This window comes from Triturus cristatus, chromosome 4_1 (genome assembly GCF_964204655.1).
Source record: "Triturus cristatus chromosome 4_1, aTriCri1.1, whole genome shotgun sequence".
Classification (NCBI taxonomy): Eukaryota; Metazoa; Chordata; class Amphibia; order Caudata; family Salamandridae; genus Triturus; species Triturus cristatus.
Genome location: NC_140585.1, coordinates 426,443,652 through 426,462,638, shown reverse-complemented (window position 1 = coordinate 426,462,638; position 18,987 = coordinate 426,443,652). Strand labels below are relative to the sequence as shown.

Here is an 18,987-nt window from a genome sequence, read left to right as displayed (position 1 = left end):
GGAGTTAGGGGGCAGGGTTTGCAGGAAAAGAATTGGGATTCATCTTGCTGGTGGAATCCTGGACCACCATACTCTCTGGATCAGGATGCTGAGAAAGAAAAGCAGAATTGCCAGGAGCCGACCTATGGCATCAGGTTACCTGCGTTTTCATCAGCAGTAACGACCAGAGTTTGGGTTGAGTGCCCATTAAGGCATCAGTTAGGACTTCAATGAACGGAACCAAGGGCTCAGATGAGGCTGGCATGGGTTGCAAAACCTCAGTAAGAAAACTTTTCTTGACTTCAACTGAAGTCAGCTGTAGGACCAAGAACCTCAGCTGCTCGCTTAAAATACAACAACAAAGGAAGCACTATCTTCCTTTGGGGGACCAAACCTGTATCAGGGGAAGTAGGGAGCCCACTGGCTTTCCTAAAGTCCATGTAAACAGTGTCATCATCATAGTACTTAATTTCCATCCCCATGTCATCATCTCAGAGTGGGGCGAAGTGTCGGAGGAAAAAGTTAGTGGAGCATTTGAGGAGCCCTCTGCTGTAGTCGTAATATAGGATTAGACTTGAGCTGTATGAGAACAAACTGTGCTGTAGCAGCCTTAGTTGGTGCCGAGCAGATGCTAATTCGGGATCAAACATCGGATCCGATACTGGTTTCTCCTCCGGCATCGATGAACCAGGAGTGAGTGCTGCACCCGTTCCAGGTTCAAGGGGTTCAGACAGCACTAAAGACGGATCTGCCCACAGTAATCTGACTGGGAGAGCCTGTGTATCCATGGGGCTCGAAGACGTGCCAGAGGAATTCATAGGCATGCCAAAGATGCACAACATGGCCTCCTTAAAGGCCGCAAACTGCTGCGGTGCCACTGAGAGCCTGGAGCAAATCAGGATTCTGAGAAAAGTAGATTATTAGTTGGGATGAAAGGTAATCAACCACTAGTAATAATGGCACTACTCTTGTTTGGTCTAGAAAAGGTTTCAGTAATTTAAACCCAACATTAATCTTTGGTAGCTAATACAGAACAGACAGGCTTAACCTAAGAAAATGTGTACAGCATTCAGAAGTGCCAAAATGGTTAGAAAGCTGAAAACACAGCACAATAAAAATATTTACATGAACAAAATTACACCAAAAGGACAAAAAAGAAAACTATAAGGCGAACCGGAGATACAACTTTTTTCATAGTTTAAAAATAAAATTGTGCCAAAAAGCGTTTTGCACCAACCACTGTAAATATGTTTGCATTTAACCAGTAGCAAGGCGCGCGTTAAAGCTGAACGCGACACAGCACAGGTAAGATACAGCAACCAGGATTGCCCCAGTTAGAAGTTTTACCTTCTTACATAGGGCCATATGTATGAAGCTGTTTTGCGATCGCAAACACTGCGAATCGTAAAAAAACAGTGTTTGCGATCGCAAAACACAGCTCCGCTATGTATGAGAGACATCCTGACCGCAAAATTGCTAATCGCTAAAGTAGCGATTAGCAATATTGCGAAAGATGGATTCTGCGAATAATACTGCGAATTTGCAAACTGCTACACTACAATAGCGAAAATCGCAATTGTGGACTTCCCATATAGCGAATTCGCAAAACGGAATGCATGAAAAAAAAAAAACGCAAATTGCGAGTTATCGAAAATCGCATTTTTGCTAATCTCAATTACCACCAAGTCTGAACAGGTGGTAACCAGGTGCAACCTATTTAAAGAGGCCCACAATGCCACAGTATTTTTCCACAATGGCTGGGCTGTATGTAATAGCCAGGAGGCTGTGACTCAAAGCTGCTGCACAGAGAAGGAGACGCAAGGAAAGGATCTTTAGAGCGCGCATCACCCTGTTCCAGCGGACTGAGGAGTAGATCCATATTAACTACAGGCTGGATGAAGAGAGTATCCTGGACTTAATAGAGGAGCTCAAACCTATACTTTAACACCCCACACGCAGGACACACACCATCCCCACCCACATACAGGTCCTGTGCTCATTGCACCTCTTGGCATCAGGGAGCTTCCAGGGTGTGATAGCCACAGCAGGAGGGGTCTCACAGAGTGCACTTTCGCGCTTTTTCCACGCGTTCCTTGATGCAATGGTACAGAGGCTGCATCACCACATCCACTTCCCCAGCACACTACAGGCACTAGACCATTGGCTGCATAGATGGGACCCATGTCGTCATATCCCCCCCCTCCCAAAACGAGTATGTGTTCAGGAATCGCAAGTCCTACCATTCCCTGAATATACAGGTGGTGTGCAATGCCAAGCATATTATAACAGGCATCGTAGCGAAATACCCAGGCAGCACCCACGACTCATTCATCTTCTGCCACAGTGGGATCCACCGTCGACTCACAAATGGGGAGTTTGGCGAGGGCTACCTACTAGGTAATTGCATAGGAAACAAGGACACACTAGTAAAGTACAGCAGTGGCAGGATAGTGTTTAACCTGATTCCTCTCACCCCACAGGTGACAGTGCGTATGCTGTCCGTGACTACATATTGACTCCGTACCTGAATCCTGCCAATGATGCGGAGCGGAGGTACAACGGTGCCCACACAGCCACCCGCTGCACCATTGAGCGGACCTTTGGAATACTCAAGAGCCGTTTCCGCTGCCTACATAAGAGTGGAGGGGCACTACAATACAGCTCCGAGACCTGTTGCAAGATTGTGGTTGCGTGTGCCATGTTGCACAACATCGCCACCAGGAAAGGCCCCCCAGTGGAGCTCACCGATTCGGAATCATCAGGGGAGGAGTGGCCTGCTCCAGGATGCAAGCCAGCCTGTGGTATTGGTGCGACTGCCGGGCGCCAGAGGCGAGATGAGATCACACAGAACTATTTCTAGGTGAGAAACGATGACACAATGCAATATATCTATACAAGACTGTGTTTATTTCCTTAAGTTCAGGATATATTACGTCACACAGCCTGTGTAGCACACAATGTAGTTCTAAATGTCCTGCACATGTTGGTCACACAGTGCGAAGAAACAAAACTTAACAAGTGTCTGTGTGCAATGGGTTGCTATACCCATTGCCATTTGGTAGTCAGGGTACCTCAAAGCCGGCGCTGACGGCTCGTAGCTCCCCGCACTGAGTGCACAGTGCCCTCTTCAGTAGTATCTGCAGCCCTGCCATGACGCACACTATGGCGCCTGTCCTGTGGGAGCGGTGGAGTGATGCTGCTCTGGCTTGATTGGGCGTCCTCCTCCAGTGGACTGAGGATTCCTGGTCCAGCAGTGGCAGCTGCCCGCAGCTGGTCCACAGCACATGTAACCTGGACTAGTCCCCTGGCCACGTCATGGCTGCAGTGTGCCACCTCATGCTGCATGCTGATGCTGCGCCGTGACAGCACTGAGGTGGCTGAGGCCAGACGGTTGACAGCCCTTGTGTACAAGTCAAGGCGTGTGTGGAGGCACTGCCTCTCACTGCGCTTAGCAGCACGGTCCTCTCTAATCTCAGCACAGAGTGCCTCTAGGGCACCCATAAGGCCCATGAAGCCCACCCTAATTTGTCTCTGAATGGCTCTTATGCTTTTTCCCTTGCGACGCTGCTCTTCAAGCATCTGCCCCTCAAGCCCTCTTAAGACTGTCTCCTCTCCTGTGGCAGGTGCATTTGTGGATGGACGTGCCCTGCGCATGGATGGTATCGCTGAAATGGGAGTTGGAGGTTATTGAGCTCTGCGTTGTGGCACAGACAGTCCCTGGACTTGGTGGGCATCATCATCACAAGTGTCCTGTGTTTCCTCCTCCAGCGGTGGCAATGGTGGCACTGCGATGCACCAAGGGCGTTTAGCTGGGATGACTGGGCTGCCCTCCTCCTCCTCCACTTGCCCTGAGCCCTCTGCGCTGTGGGATTCATACTCCCCTCCGCTCATCGGTCCCTGGGTTTCTGTTGGTGCTGTGGACGTAAATGCACACATTAATTTGGTATCCTGCCTTGCATTTGTCATGCAATAAATTACACTGTTTGTAGTTACATGGGTCCTGACTGTCTGTATTTTGCCTTTCCTGATGCACACATACTGGTTGACCCTGGCTGGGTGTCACTGCTCCAATGTTAGGTGCATGTGACTACATCTCCCATAATGCATTGCTGTGTGTGCTTGTGTGCCTGCACTGGACTTGCTTTTATGTTGTGTGCCTGGGTCTCTCCTGGGTGTGGGGGGGAGGTAGGGAGGTATCAGGGGTGTGATGGCATGCTTCTTACCTTGTCTTGGGTCTAGGTGGTCGGAGCTGTCGAGGTCTGCCACGCCCCTCACACTCTCCGGTAGCAGGGTCCCCCTCGACCATTTCCTCAAGTGGCGTGGAAGCAGTGGCAGTGGAGGTCCCACCACTGGTCTTTTTGCCTCCTCAAGCCTGGCAGCAACCTTCTCCTTTGAGCGCTGGCGCATGTAATGCCAGCGTTTTCGCAAATCCTCAATGCTGCGGTGGGTGACGCCAAAGGAGTTTATCTTCTCCTGTATGTCTGACCATATCCTTTTGCGTGTCTCTGGCACGCACAGGGATTTCTTCCCAAAGAGCAGCTCATGGCTCACAACCACCTCCTGTATCAGGACCTCCAGCTCCCTTTCAGAAAACCTTTGTTTTTGCTTCCTTGTTGTATCCCCCTTCTCCATCTCCTGGCTGGCCATGTCTCCTCTCCCACTAGCAATGCAGTGGTTCCTTAACTCCCCTCCCAGCCTCTCACTCTGCTTCTGAAACTCAGGTGCAGCATGGGTAGTCACACTTCCTGGTTGTGATGTCATCAAGCTGCACCTGAATTTCTGATTAGCAGATTTGCGATTTTTTATTTGCGAGTTCGCAACATTAGCGAATACGCAAATAAAGAATCGCTATTGGGGTACTTGCCATTAAAAATGCAAATTTTAGGGAATCGGTATCTATTTGCGATGTTTTGTTTACATACCGATTTGGCATTCTCAAATTGCAATTCGCTATAAATCGCAATTTGAGAATCGCAAATCCGAGGTTTGATACATATGGCCCAAAGTCTCTAGAATGGAAGTCAAAAATCCTCAGTGGGGCAAAGCTGGGTTCCACGAGACTGGATAGCCATTGGGCACAATCCCAGTGAAGTTGTAGACTTTTGGCAGCCAAAGAAGGTTCCTTGCGAGCCGGATACTTTTGCCATCTTTGCCCAGTGAAGATTTCTACCATCGGACTTGCGCAACGTTTTGGAATTCGGTTTCTTCCAAGGCTGCAAACTGTAGTCGACAAGAGCTGACAAATGAGGGTGGATGGAAGGAGATGGGACAGAAAGCTGAAAAGGGAGGGTAGGGTGGGAGGGATTGGGCTCAGGAAGCTGAAAACAGAGGGTGGACAGGAGGGACTACAAGACCCAGCTGACAAATGAGCAGTGAAAGGACATGAGTAATGCATCCATGCTCTAGGAGATGGATAAACACAAGAAGAGGAAGGTAAACCTAAGGAAATTTATGAATTGGAAAGAAGCAAATTAGAGAGCCAATAAAGCCAAACAATAGTAAGCTATGTGCCACCTTTTAGCCAACTGTAGGCTGAAAATATGTCTCTTAACAGCATGTGCTCTCTTAGGTGAAACCTAAAAGGAAGCTGGAATCAATGTAAACCATAGAAGCTACCATTTGAATGTTTCTGTCCAAAAGATAACAGCATTACATACATTTGGAGTCAATGTTACATTAAAACCTGTGTTTTGAGGCTGACAAAGAAGGTAGAAAGGCATGAGCAAAGAACTGCTGAAAGAAATTACGCTCATTGGTCACACTGAGCCTTTATACACTCCTCTAGCAAAGATAACTCGGAACTCACCATGAATTTCAAGACTGCATGAATCTTTTTCTGCTCTGCCACAAACTACAAGGTTGTCATTAGGCTTAATAAGAAAATCCTCTTGCTCGTACTGTTCCTAAATAAAGGAAAATAATACTTCATTAGAAGAATCAAATCTCAATAGTGTAAATTGCAACACTTATTTGACAATGCATTTAAAACTGACACTTTAAAATATGGCTACCTTGAAGTTCATAGAACAGTAGGCTGACAATATAAACCAGAATCATAGAAAGGACACTAAACAGAAATACACATTACCGTAACAATAACACATAACAATAACATAACATAACAAGGTAGATCATATGACTAAGACAAAAAAGGAGTATGTGGAAATCACATGTCAAACAAACTGCTCAAATAATGGAGCAAGAAGCCTTGAACAATGTTCGCAGTGTCAAACAGCTGAGTTCCAATTATCTCAAAGCATAGACCACTTGGCAAATGTGCAGTCACCATTTTACAAAAGCATAGTGTCCTGCATGCAATGCCCAGTGCTCATAGCATAGTATCAATGAAGGTCAGATAGCTGCTACATTCATGAGGGTGAGGACGTGTTGACAACTATGGATCTGAAGAACCGTTAAAGGAATGGGAGCAAACCCACCAACCAATGACTTAGATGATATCTAAGAATATATTGGGTGTGAAATAGTTAATATTCAGTAATTATAAATTATACTGAGTTTAGTTATTTGAAGAAGGGATTGTTATACTTTTGGTGGAAATGTAAGGGGATGATGATGTCCACTTGTTTCTCAAAAGGTTTATGTTGGGACAGAAAAGTCCTCTGTATGGTAATGGACATGCGCCCCTGCCCTGAGTGCCCAACTGTACTTCTGACTGGATCCCCAATGCAGACCTTTTGTTGCCATATGCAAACATGGATTACGAATGTGCGCCATGGCATAGGCCTGTCTCAAGGATTGCTGTCTTGTTGGACCGGGAGAGGCACCCAAAGCGCTACCCTCTTAGTGGTGGAAGGCTACTGCCTTCACCAGGAGTCAAGCAGTACGAGCCAATGGTGGCAGCAAACCGTGCAGTGATGAGTAGGAGTGAACAGGTCCTTAAACCTGTGTCACTGTAGTGAGGCCTACAGGTTCACTTATTTAAAGTTCTGTTGCTGTGTGTTTAACTCATCCCTTCACCTACATCGGTTTAATGTGATGTGCTGTGTAGAGCAGAAGTGGTGTATCTACTTTGGGTGTATGTGTGCCTGCGAAGGATACAGTGAAAGCATGTTGGATGCAAGTGCTGTGTGTATGTGTGGCTATGAATGGTACAATACATGAAGGATGTAGTGCTGTACAGTGCATGCATGTTGAATGCATCTGCTTGATGTATGTGTGCCTGTGAGTGGTACAATACATGAAGGATGTAGAGCTCTACAGTGCTTGCATGGTGAATGCATGTGCTGTGTATGTGTGTGCCCTTGAGCGGCACAATACATGAAGGATGCAGTGCTGTGCAGTGAGCACACGGTAAATGTATATGCTGGGTATAAGTGCTCCTGCGAGTAGTACTGTACAGGGAGCTTACAGTGCTGTGAAGTGCATGTATGCTGTACACCTGCACTGGGTGTATGCTTGCCTGTGAATGGTACAATGCTTGGTGGGCCCTGGGTTTCATTTTGGGAGACCCAGGGCTGCATGGTGAAATATTGAGAGAAGATGGCAAAATTCACTCAGATTTGTTTGGTGCTGCATTCCTGTAAGCTGGTGTGACAAACACTGGAGAAAGGAAAGCCAGGCTTCCCCTGCACACTTCAAATGTTTTCCTTAGATTCACTGAGAGGTCACAAGAAAGGGGCCTCAACACTTCTCGAGAAGGAGATGGGGCTGAGATAATCATAACTAATAGGGCTGGGACCTGAGGGTAACATTTTGATGCACATATCACAATAGGTGACATCCAGGTGTGAACTCTAGTCACTCTCATGGCCTGTGTTGTGGGACCATCAGCTTTAGAGGCGCTCCTGTTGTGACAGACTGCTTTTCTGATGAAGAGAAAGTAAAGGAGTGTACACATCAAAGGAAGCAGAATGCCCCCAGAATAAAACTTCAAAGAAAAGGGTAGTAGGTTATAGGCTGTGCAAGGTTAAGTGAACCTGTAATTAGAGACATTTTTTCTTACTAGGACAGAGCTCAAAAGGGAATTGGGCAACAACCACCCTTCGTTTTCAATAGTGTAAACAAAGTCCACACACTTAAAACAAAAGACAAAATCAATTTCCTGAGCTTGTGTCACTTAAATTCGAGCCACAATTAGTCCACGCAGTAGTCTTCTCAGTGTATTTTCTTCTTGGTACTTTATTCTGTATCTTTAACCCTTTGGTTAAATCCAGAGGACGAAACACGTGTTGGCATATTCTGTGGCTATCTGCTCTAGGGTGTTCGAGGCTGTTAGAACTGGGTGTCTCTAGTTGGCGGAGGTAGGTACCTTAGTCCAAATAGGAACCCTTGCTACTAGTCAGGGAAAGGAAGGACACACTTTCAGATAACCCCTGCTCACCCCCCGGTAGCTTGGCACAAGCAGCCAGGCTTATCTCCAAGGTAATGTGTAAAGTATTTGCAACCACACTCCCAGTAACACAGTGATAAACACAACAAATGGACAACACACTTGTTTTATAAAAATAGCGGTATCTTTATCAAAAGGAATACGATGAGACCAAACGATAGAAATCCAACATATGCGTATTATTTCACTTTGCCGGTTATTAGGCCAGCAATCACTTGTAGGTTCTTGCAGTATTAATGAGCAGATCACGATGATCTAATGCAATGCTATGCAGTTCGTAATGCAGTTCGCAATGTAGTAATAAGACAGTCCTTAATGCAAGTACTAATGCCGTTTGTAATTTAAGTATCAGGCAGTTCGTAATGCAAGGAATAATGCGGTTCGTAATGCAAGAATCAGGCAGTTTGTAATGCAAGAATAAGGCAGTTCGTGATGCAAGAATAAGGAAGTTCGTAATGCAAGAATCAGGCAGTTCGTAATGCAAGGATAATGCGGTTCGTAATGCAATAATAATGCAGTTCGTAATGCAAGGAATAATGCGGTTTGTAATGCAAGAATAATGCTACAAGCCAATCTAAGCGGTCAACTCGGGCACCACTAGGCCCCAACAGCAGAGACAACGTCGTAAGCTTAAAGAGGTGGCCCTGGTACTGCTGGCAGGTACTGCCACTCGGGGACTCAGCGCGCCTAACACGGTGCAATGGGAGATAGAGATCGGAGCACTCCTGTACTACTCCTGAACGCTTCCCCAGGCCACACACGTTTGCGGCTCCCGACCGAAGTCCAAGCCTTACCTGGGGGGTGCGCTGCCTCGCTCTCTCTCTCCACTCGTCGGACGTCCTGCTGGGCAGCTCCGACGACATTGCAGATCCGTTGCTTAGGCAACGCTGTAGCCGGACTGGTAATGGCGCTGCCTTCTCCTTCGTTGACGATCTTGGGTAGATTCCTTCTGGCGAACGACGATCACGATCCCTTTCACCTTGCAGCTTCCTTAGCTTCAAGAAAACCTTTAGCACGTTGCGGCACGGGCCGGCGGCCGCGATCCTCATTTACAGCCTCAGTTAGATGACGGATCGAGCCACAAACAGCAATGCAGCAGCGTGGACGATGTTTCACGCTGCGGGGTGAATGCGGTCACAGAGCACCTCGCAAACAGCACCACAAACCACACAGCAGTCTCAGGCGTGCAAAAGCACACACACCAAGCGTTGCTGAAACACAGTTGGAAACTTTGATGTTCCTAAGTTTCAACAACAGGGGACCAGCTCTCCTCTGGCCCTTGGAGACAAGTTACTTCAGGACACAGCAAAGTCCTCTAAAGCAAGGGGACACAGCACACAGCAAAGTCCCTTGTCCTCTCTTTAGTCAAATCAGCAAACTGCAGGCCAGCCCCAGAACACACAGCAAGGCAGAGGTTCCTCTTGATCACGAAGTAGTTTCAATCCTTTTTCAGTCTGGATTTCAGTTTTGAGTTCAGGGGTTTTCAGCTCTTACATTTATACCACTAAATGCCTTTGAAGTCTTGTGTTCAGTGGGCTCTGAGCCCGGTCCAAACCAGTTCTGGGTGTCTTCCTGCCAGTGCACACCTTCTTCCTTTGATAGTGAGGGTCTGGGCCCCAGACACTCGGCAGGAGGTGGAGACATTCTTTCGTGGCAGCAGCACAGCCCTCTTCGCATCAAAGGGGATACTCCTCCCACTACACCAAATTCAGGCCAGCCTGTGCTGTCTCACCTACTCCTCCCTGGTGTCAAGACACTCCCCAGACCCGGTCACATCCAAACCCAGACAGTCAATACACAACCAGGCAGAGGCACACAGGAGGGTTAGGACAAGAAACCAGCCACTTCTAAAAGTGTTGTTTCTAAACACACAATTAAAAAACCATCTTCATAAAAAGACGTGTTATTAAAATTCTGAATTCAGGCACACTAAACTTCATCTCTCCAACTTATGCCTATAGGAAGATATGCTGGAAACATGGGACCCAGCATTCCGCATTCTGTCCTATGGGCAAGATGGCCTTACAACAGTAAAAAACTAATTTGGCAGTATTTCACTGTCAGGACATGGTACACACCTCAGTACATGTCCTACCTTTCACATACACTGCACCCTGCCCAGGGGGGTACCTTGGGCCTACTATAGGGGCGTCTGATGTGCATAAAAATGGAAGGGTAGGGCCCGGGAAGTGGGTGCACTTGTCAGGACAACAAGGCAGTTAACAAACTGCACGCAGGCACTGCAGTGGCAGGCCTGAGATCTCTCTTTAGGGCTACTTGTGTGGGTGGCACAATTAGTCCTGTAGGCCCACTAGTAGCATTTGCAGCTCTGGCACACATAGAGCACTTTACTAGGGACTTTACTAGTAAGACAAACATACCAATTACGAATAAACAATTACCATAACACTTTATACAGGGAGCACTTGCACTAGGACACTAATCAGCAGTGGCTAAGTGCCCAAAACATCTTAAGTTGGCAACAAAAGGTCAGAAAAAGGTCTAGGAGGAAGGCAAAAAAGTTTAAGGGACTTTAGCCAAAAAAGGACAAGTCCATTAGAGGCCCTCCTTCATCCGCAGGCTCCTGTCTGTGCCTAATCTCTGGTGGTCCAGTGAGAGAGCACTCTGCTCTTCTGCTGCTCTGTCTCTGCCTCTCTCTCCTCTTTCCTTTTGTGCCCTCTTTTTCACTTTCCATCTATTTCTGTTTACTTCCTTCCTTTGCCCTTCTGTCACGTTTCTCTTTTTTTCCACTCTTCTCACTCTTTTCTTTGTTTTTCCCTTGTTTTCCCCCCTGCTGCCATTCCCCGCTCCAGTGTGTCCTTCCTGCTTACAAGCTAACCTGGCCTTTCACGATCCCTACTTAATGGCGGCCGTGCAGCGGGCACGCCAAAGGCAAGCCTGTCTGCACCTGTCTGTGACCAGCGCCGGAGACCCTGGCTCTCTGACCCGCCACCACTACAATTCCAACACCCTCCACGATCTCAACCTAGGAAGCAACAACAAATGCTAGCTCTCAACGCCGAACACCACCCATGGCCCCCTTTCCGGTCTACACTGCTGCCGCACCTTCACCCACCTCTGTACCACAGCAGCATCTCCCAACTAATGGACATCAACGCTCACAAACTGCTCAACTGCATCCTCCTCAACGCATGTTCCCTACACAAACACGTCATAGAAATCTGGGACTTCCACAACACCTACTCGCCCAATGTCGCCTTCCTTATGGAAACCAGGACCAATGCCAATTCTACACCTGACATCGCCACTACCATTACCGACAGATACAAGATCTCGGACAAAGACCGCCCAATCCGTCCAGAAAGAGGCATCGCCATCATCCACAAAAACACCCTCCACATGACCACCTGCCCAGGCGACACAACGACCCGCATGGAACACCTCCACTTCCAGATCCAGACCAACCCCAAAACAACTCTCCGAGGAACACTCATCTACAGGCAGCCCGGCTCCGCGCTTCCTTTACCGATGCCATCACAACCTCATTGCACCCCTTGCATCCACAGACTACATCCTACTCGGAGACCTAAACTTCCACCTGGCCAACCACGATGACTCAAACACCACCTCCCTCGTAGAGAACCTTGTCAACATAGGACTGAAACAACTAGCCATTGCCCCCCACGCACGCTGCAGGACACACACTCGACCCGGTCTTCACCGGAGGAAACAGCATCTCCTACAGCCACACCACAGAACTCCTCTGTACAGATCACCACTGCATCCACTTCTCCTTCAAAAAACCTACTGTACACAAGCACACCCACTGCCTCCCCCGCAGAAGCTGGAACAAAATCACCGAAGCCTGGCTCACTTCTGCCCTTGTCAGCACCCCAACACCGACAACGTCAGTTGCAAACATCGAAGGTACGCAACCTCCACCACAGGATCACGAAATGCACCGACACACTCGCCCCCTCAGGAAAGCCACGAGACACAACAAGAAAGCAAGCTGGTTTACCCCTGCACTTCAAGAATCTAGACGGTCCTGCAGGTGACTCGAAAAGACATAGAGGAACAACAAAACCCCGGAAACATGCGCCACCTACAAAGCAGCCACCACCGCATACCACAAACTCATCAAATCCACAAGGATGAAATCCCTCCAAGGCCAAATCCTCACCAACGCACACAACAACAAAGAGCTCTTCTCCATCATCAAGGAATTCACCAAACCCTGCAGTGAAATAACATACGTCCCACCCTCCCAAGACGTCTACAACAGACTCAGCACCTTCAAGAAGATCTACGACAACTTCGACAACCAAGATTACCTCACCGCTCCAGCTCCCCCCTTATGCGATGCTACCCAACAGACCGTGCTCAAATGCATCCCGCACACAACAGACCATGAAAAGCATCCACTCCGGAGCACCCTCAGACCTCTGCAAACATCATATCATCCATAGAGCTGCTTTGGTCATCGCACCCGAATTATGTTGTACGATCAACTGCTCCTTCGAGACTGCCACCTTCCCCGATGACTGGAATGATGCTGAACTCAACCCCCTCCTGAAGAAACAACTTCCAAGAAGGGATGAAAGTCATCACCACCTGGATGGAGAACAGCTGCCTGAAACTCAAGTCAGAAAAGACTTAAGTCCTCATCCTTGGCACCACCCCCTCTGCATAGAACGATTCCTGGTGGCCCTCCGCCCTTGGAAATCCCCCGACAGACCACGCACAAAACCTTGACATCACACTAGACTCATTGCTCGCAATAAACAGCCAGATCAACGCCGTCTCCTCGACCTGCTTCAACATCCTCTGCATGCTTCGGAAGACATTCAGATGGATCCCAACAGAAACTAGAAAAAGTGTCACGCCCGCACATATCAGCAGCAGACTGGGCAAAGCTCTCTATGCTGGAATCAACAAGAAACGCCTTCACAAACTCCACACAATCCGGAATGCCGCAGCCAGACTGATCCTCGATATCTCCCCTCGCAGCCACATCATCTAACACCTTTGCGATCTCCACTGGTTTCCAGTCGAAAGAAGAATAACTTTCAAACTCCTCACCCACGCATACAAAGCCCTTCACAACACTGGACCTGTAAACCTGAACAGCCGACTCCCTTTCCACGCATCCAAAAGACTACCCAGCAGCCAAAGCCTGGAACACCCTCCCCTTCCACATCCGACAATCTCCCACACTTCCCCAGTAAAGGAAGGACCCCATGACCTGGCTTTTCGGATGGCCCCAGCACTCAACAGAGCCGTCTCCCTTCCCACCAGTGCCTTGAAACCCTCCTGGGTGAGTAGTTGCGCTTTACCAACCCCAGACTGATTGACTGCATGTGTGCAGAACAGAGTCGGCGACCCAGTATGCCAGAGAGGACTGCTGTGAATCGAGTCGTATGCCATGCCGACTGGATCGGTGCCCATGCATAGTGCCGAGTCAGCGACCCTGTATGCCAGGAGGGGCCACCGGGAACTGACTGCTGTGTAGTATGGACCCTAGCTTTGTGTGCTAACAGGCTGAGTTCCCTTATATCAGAAGGGGCCTCCGCCAACGACTTCGTTATGCCAATTGAGCAGGAACCAATGTACTGTGTGATACGGTGACCTCATATTCCAGAGGGGTCTCACGAAGCATCATTGCAAACTGATCTGCAACTCCCTTCATGAGAAGTGAGGACGCAGTGAGAGGACCTGCGCACCATCACCCAGGCGAGGGACCCATGACACGATCATCGCAACCACCCCCAATGGGAAAATAACTGGACACTTATGCCTCAGGAGGGGCAGCTAAGAAACTACGGTCACTTCGGAAGCACAACAGCGAGCAAGGCACTCTGCACCCACTGAGTGCTGCCTCCTTGGCCATGTTTGGCAGACTCAGCTGGAGCTGTTCCGAGCGCCTGCAGATGGGCTATGCTCAGGATCTCCAGCTGCTTCACACCTGCCAGTGTGGGTACAACCAATTTGGTGCTGTTGGTCTAGTAAAACTTGCTGCTAGTTAAGTGTTGTAGTGCTGGAATACTATTGACTTTAAATTAGAGCCAAAGTGGACTCTTGAGACTTGGACTACTAGTGGGATATGCCCTGGATGTTCCCAATAGTGAATAAACAGTTAAGACAGAGAAAGGAGGGAGTGGGACAGGGAATCGCCAAGGAAACACTTTAGCCCCAATCTTGCAAGGTGGTGGGGTTGTGCAATTTTTTGTGAACATCATATTTTTCCTTTGTGTTGGTAACGGTAGAAATAAAATACTTCTCTTTTTACCAAAAAGTGAGTATTTGGCTCGACAATAAAAAAAATAATGTACTTACCTGTAACTGTAGTTCTCCAGTATTGGAATCTTTCATAGATTCACATACTTTAATCATTTGTCGTCGTCGCAATGAGAGTCGCACATATATTATAATAGGAATGCAAAGTTAAACATAGGCCGTAGGTCTCTTAATTTTGCAATTTTCAGTCATTGTTTAAAAAAAGAGACCAAACATAGGTTTGAACCAATCAGATTGCCCTACCCTCTAAAACACTCTGGTGAGAAGCTCCAGTACCTCATATTTTCAAAGCACTAGTGTAGGAGATACACCCAGAAGAGGGAGAGAGAGAAAGGAAGGTGAGCTTCCCAGGAAAGCATGGTGGGTCGCATGTGAATCTACGAAAGATTCCAACACAGGGGAAATAGAGTTACAGGTAGGTAACTAATTTTTTTACTTCAGTACTGGAACTTTCATAGATTCACATGCTCAGATTTGATAGCAGTTATCAAGAACAATTTTTTTTTTTAGTCTTGAAGATATACATGATACATAAACACCTTTACTTGCTATCCAAGGATAACAAGTGTAGAGTGCAAAGAAAAAAATGTGCTAGCTCATAAAGGATGGTGGGAAGAAAGGGAAGGCTCACCATTACTGGAAAAGATGTCGCAGTACCGCCTGACCCACTGCTGTGTCGCTGCGATCAGCAAAGTTCAAGCAGTAATGCCTAGTTAAGGTGTGTGTATTTTTCCAGGTAGCTGTACAACAGATGTTCTGGAGTGACACACCAGCAAACTGCGCGGGTGATGTAGAAACAGTTCTGGTAGAGTGGTAGTGCACTGACGTCTGTAGTGGTTTACCCGATGCTTGATGACAATAGCGAATGGCACTGGAGAGCCCTCTGGAAACATTTTGTTTAGCAAGAGAATAACCCTTCCGTGGCTCGCTGTAAACCACAAAGAGTTGATTAGAATTGTGAACGTGTTTAGTTCTTTGTAAATAGAATTTAAAACATCTCTTGATGTCCAAAGAATTAAGAACTCACTAGCTGGTGTTGCAAGAGCGGGAAAAACGTTCTGAGGATGCGAGGCTCATTTAAATGAAAGTGAGAAGGGACTTTTGCAATGAACTTATGGTTCGTACGAAGAACCACTCTAACTTACCAAAATTGTAGGAACAGTTCCTGAATGGTAAGGGCTTGAATTTCGCTCACTCACCTGGCAGACGTTAAAGCTACGAGGAGAGCAACTTTCCAGGAAATGTACTTCAGATCAGGCCTGTGAATGGGTTCAAACGGGTGCTTCATAAGTTGTGAGAGAACAGTATTGAGCTGCAAGAGCAATGGAGAAGGTCTTACTGGTGGAAACTCCTGAAGAGACCTTTGAGGAATTGCTTAAAAATTTGAATGGACCACAAGGAAGGCAAAGTAGATGATCTCCTAAAGCAGGAGATAACTACCATGTGGACCCTAATGGATATGTGAGCTAATCCTGATCTTGCCAAGTGCAGGAGATAAAAAAGAATCTCTTGAGGCGAAGAGAGTGGATGCAAGTTAGCTTGCTAGCACCAAATGCAAAAACGCTCCCACTTAAGGCAACAGGTCTTGTTAGTGCTCTACACTCATGCTTTGGATATAATCTCTCTGCAGTCCTAAGAGAAGTTCAGATGGACAAACTCATTGTGCTCAGGAGCCAGGCCGATAAATTAAGGGATTTGGGATCCGGATGCAACACTTGGCCCTGGGACATCGTTAAGAGAAATGGTATCAGTGTGAACGGAATGTGACGTTTCTACGCGAGAAGAAGGAGCTCTGCAAACCAGTGCTGGTGTGGCCAGGGCAGGCTATGAGAATCATCTTGCATGTTCAGCCTTCGTGTTCGTGAGGGCTCTTGGGAGGAGAGGAATGGCTAGAAAGACGTAGGCAGAGCTGCCGGACCATGCCTTTGAAAATCCATTCCCCCAAGATCCCTGATGGTGACACAAACGTGTGAAGAGCCGGCATTTCTTGTTCGGGGGGGGGGGAGGGGGGGGGATCACAAAGAGGTCGAAACACAGCTTGTCCCACTTGAGAAAGAAGCCGTCAAGAGTTTCTTCTTCCAGTTCCCATTCATGACAGGATGACCTTAGTCTTCTTAACTTGTCTACCATCGTGTTTTGAATTCTGGGTAAATGTTCCGCACGTAGGGACACTCGGTTACCAATAGCCCACCCCAAGATGCACTGCACTCCTTCAGAGAGGAGGCATGATTTTGTGCCGCCTTGCATGCTGATGTAGTTCATGGTGGTTGTATTGTCCATCCGGAGAAGTACTGCTGAGTTCCTTATTCTTCGAAGGAAAGCTTGTACGGCAACATGTACTGCCTTGAACTCCAACAAGTTGATATGAAGAAGGAGATGAGGCTTTTGCCATCTGCCACTGTCTTGTAAGTCCTGAAGGTATGCTCCCCATCCTTAGTAAGAGGTGTCAGTAGATATGACCAATGGAGAAGGTATACTGACTGACAGATTTTTTTCAATGCGTCTATCCTGATAGGGCATTGACAATGCCTCGAGTGACGGTGAGTAGATCATCAAAAGGATCCCGTTGTATGTAGCCACTGCTTGTCGAGTTCCTCCTGGAGGGGACACATTCTTAGACAGCAGAAATGAACCAGGGGAATGCAGGATGACATCATCCCCAATAGTAATTTGTAAAGGTCAACTGAAAGAGAGCCTTTTTTCCGAATCAGTTCTGCCAAGGATGTTAGTTTTACTTGTCTCGAGAGACACAATGCTTTGTTGAGCGTTGGTTCAAGTGTTGCACCCAGGAATGTGATAGTTTTTAAAGAATGCACAAATTACTTTACTAGATTCAGGGTAAGGCCTAGCTCATTGAACAGTGTTGTACAGGCTGCAGTAAATGCCTGTGCTGTGCAAATGGATGAAGCCTTGACCAACCAAGTGTCCCAATACAGAAACACTTGGTGTCTTGGTTTTCTTAGAAAAGCTGCTAATAGAGATGGGTACTCTGTAAATATCCGGGGGCAGATTTTAGGCCAAAAGGAAGGACTCTGAACTGGTAATGGCTGCTGTCTATTGTCAATCATAAGGATTTTCTGTGGGATGGGTGGATGGGGATTTGGAAATACGCATCTTGAAGGTCGAGGCTTGACATGTAATCTCCTTAATTTAAGAGCAAGTCAATGTCCTGTAAAGTTACCATGCAGAAAGACGGTTTTCTTTTTGTAGCATTGTAATGATCTCCAACTTGAGAATATGTAGATACTTTGGAACAGAGGGTTGAGGTGGAGTGGGGGATGGGATTTCAACAAATTCAAGAGTATGGCCAAATTGAATAAGGTTCAGGAGTCAGTGGTCTGTAGTTATATGCTACACGCGATGGAGGTAAGCAGATATTTTGTCCTCACTTTGGTTGATGACAAAGGGAAAATAGCCAGAGTCTGTAGGTGGTCATTGGTAAAGGGTGGTGTCTTTGCCCTGATGCCCTGCGCTACCTCTTAGTCAGTGCCTAATTTGTAAAATATTAAGTGCCAGGGCTCTGACCAGGAGGCCACTGAGGCTTGCACCACACATCACCCCTGTCATCGCTGCCAAAAAAAGTACTGACCATTTTGCTAGCATATAAATGCGACTGTTCAGATTTTTCCAGGTCCCCAAAACTAAAGGAATGGCTGGGGAGGTAGGTATTATCACTATTTTAATGTATATTGTATTCCTAAACAACCGTTGTTCTGCTCATCTCTAAATTAGATGAGAAGCGCCACCATGTGGTAGACTGTCAACACCATACATAGAACAGTTAGGTGCCGGTGCCGAGCACCGGAAACCATTTAAGTGCCGGTGCTGAGCACCCGCTCAAATTAAGCACTGCTCTTAGTGCAGGTTGACTGTAAGCTGCTGGGGGTGGGTGGAGTTGGGGGTACTGAAGAACCAGAACCTTTTGGGCCTGGCGGTGCAGGGTACGCCTTAATCTCCTGGGTTCTCCTGCTCAGCTACACAGAGACACGGGACACTCTGTTAGGCGTTTAGAAGATCAGATTTATTAGCTGCAACTAGTACAGTTATCCCAGAAGTACACAAGGTAGGTTCTTAGGAGACTGCCACTTCACTCCGTGGCGCACAATCTTTTCTACCATATAGGTAACATATACATTAACCAAATACACACCCAGAATATACAAGAAAGAGCCAATAAGAAAAGTTGAAAAACAGGACAGAACCGGGGGGAGGAGCCTAGCGCTTGACCAAGATGGCCGCGTGAGCTTAGAGCTCCCGAGACCCTCGCGCCCTCCGTCGACTATCCTGTCTCTAATCCTGATTGTATGCATGGCATCGTGTCGCTGAGTTGCCAGGGAGGCGATTGATGCTGCCTGCGGTCGGATCGTCCATCGGGAACCGGACTTATGACTGGCGAAAGA

At 47.5% G+C, this 18,987-nt stretch overlaps 1 protein-coding gene across 1 annotated transcript in view; it reads right to left on the bottom strand.

The window, feature by feature from the left end:
* The window catches only part of PWP1 (PWP1 homolog, endonuclein), a 312,398-nt gene that overhangs the window by 198,798 nt on the left and 94,613 nt on the right, over nucleotides 1–18,987 (bottom strand). The window contains exon 5 of the mRNA XM_085652559.1: nucleotides 5,786–5,882. Coding sequence (XP_085508685.1) covers nucleotides 5,786–5,882 — 97 coding nt within the window. The remainder of the gene's footprint in view (nucleotides 1–5,785; nucleotides 5,883–18,987) is intronic.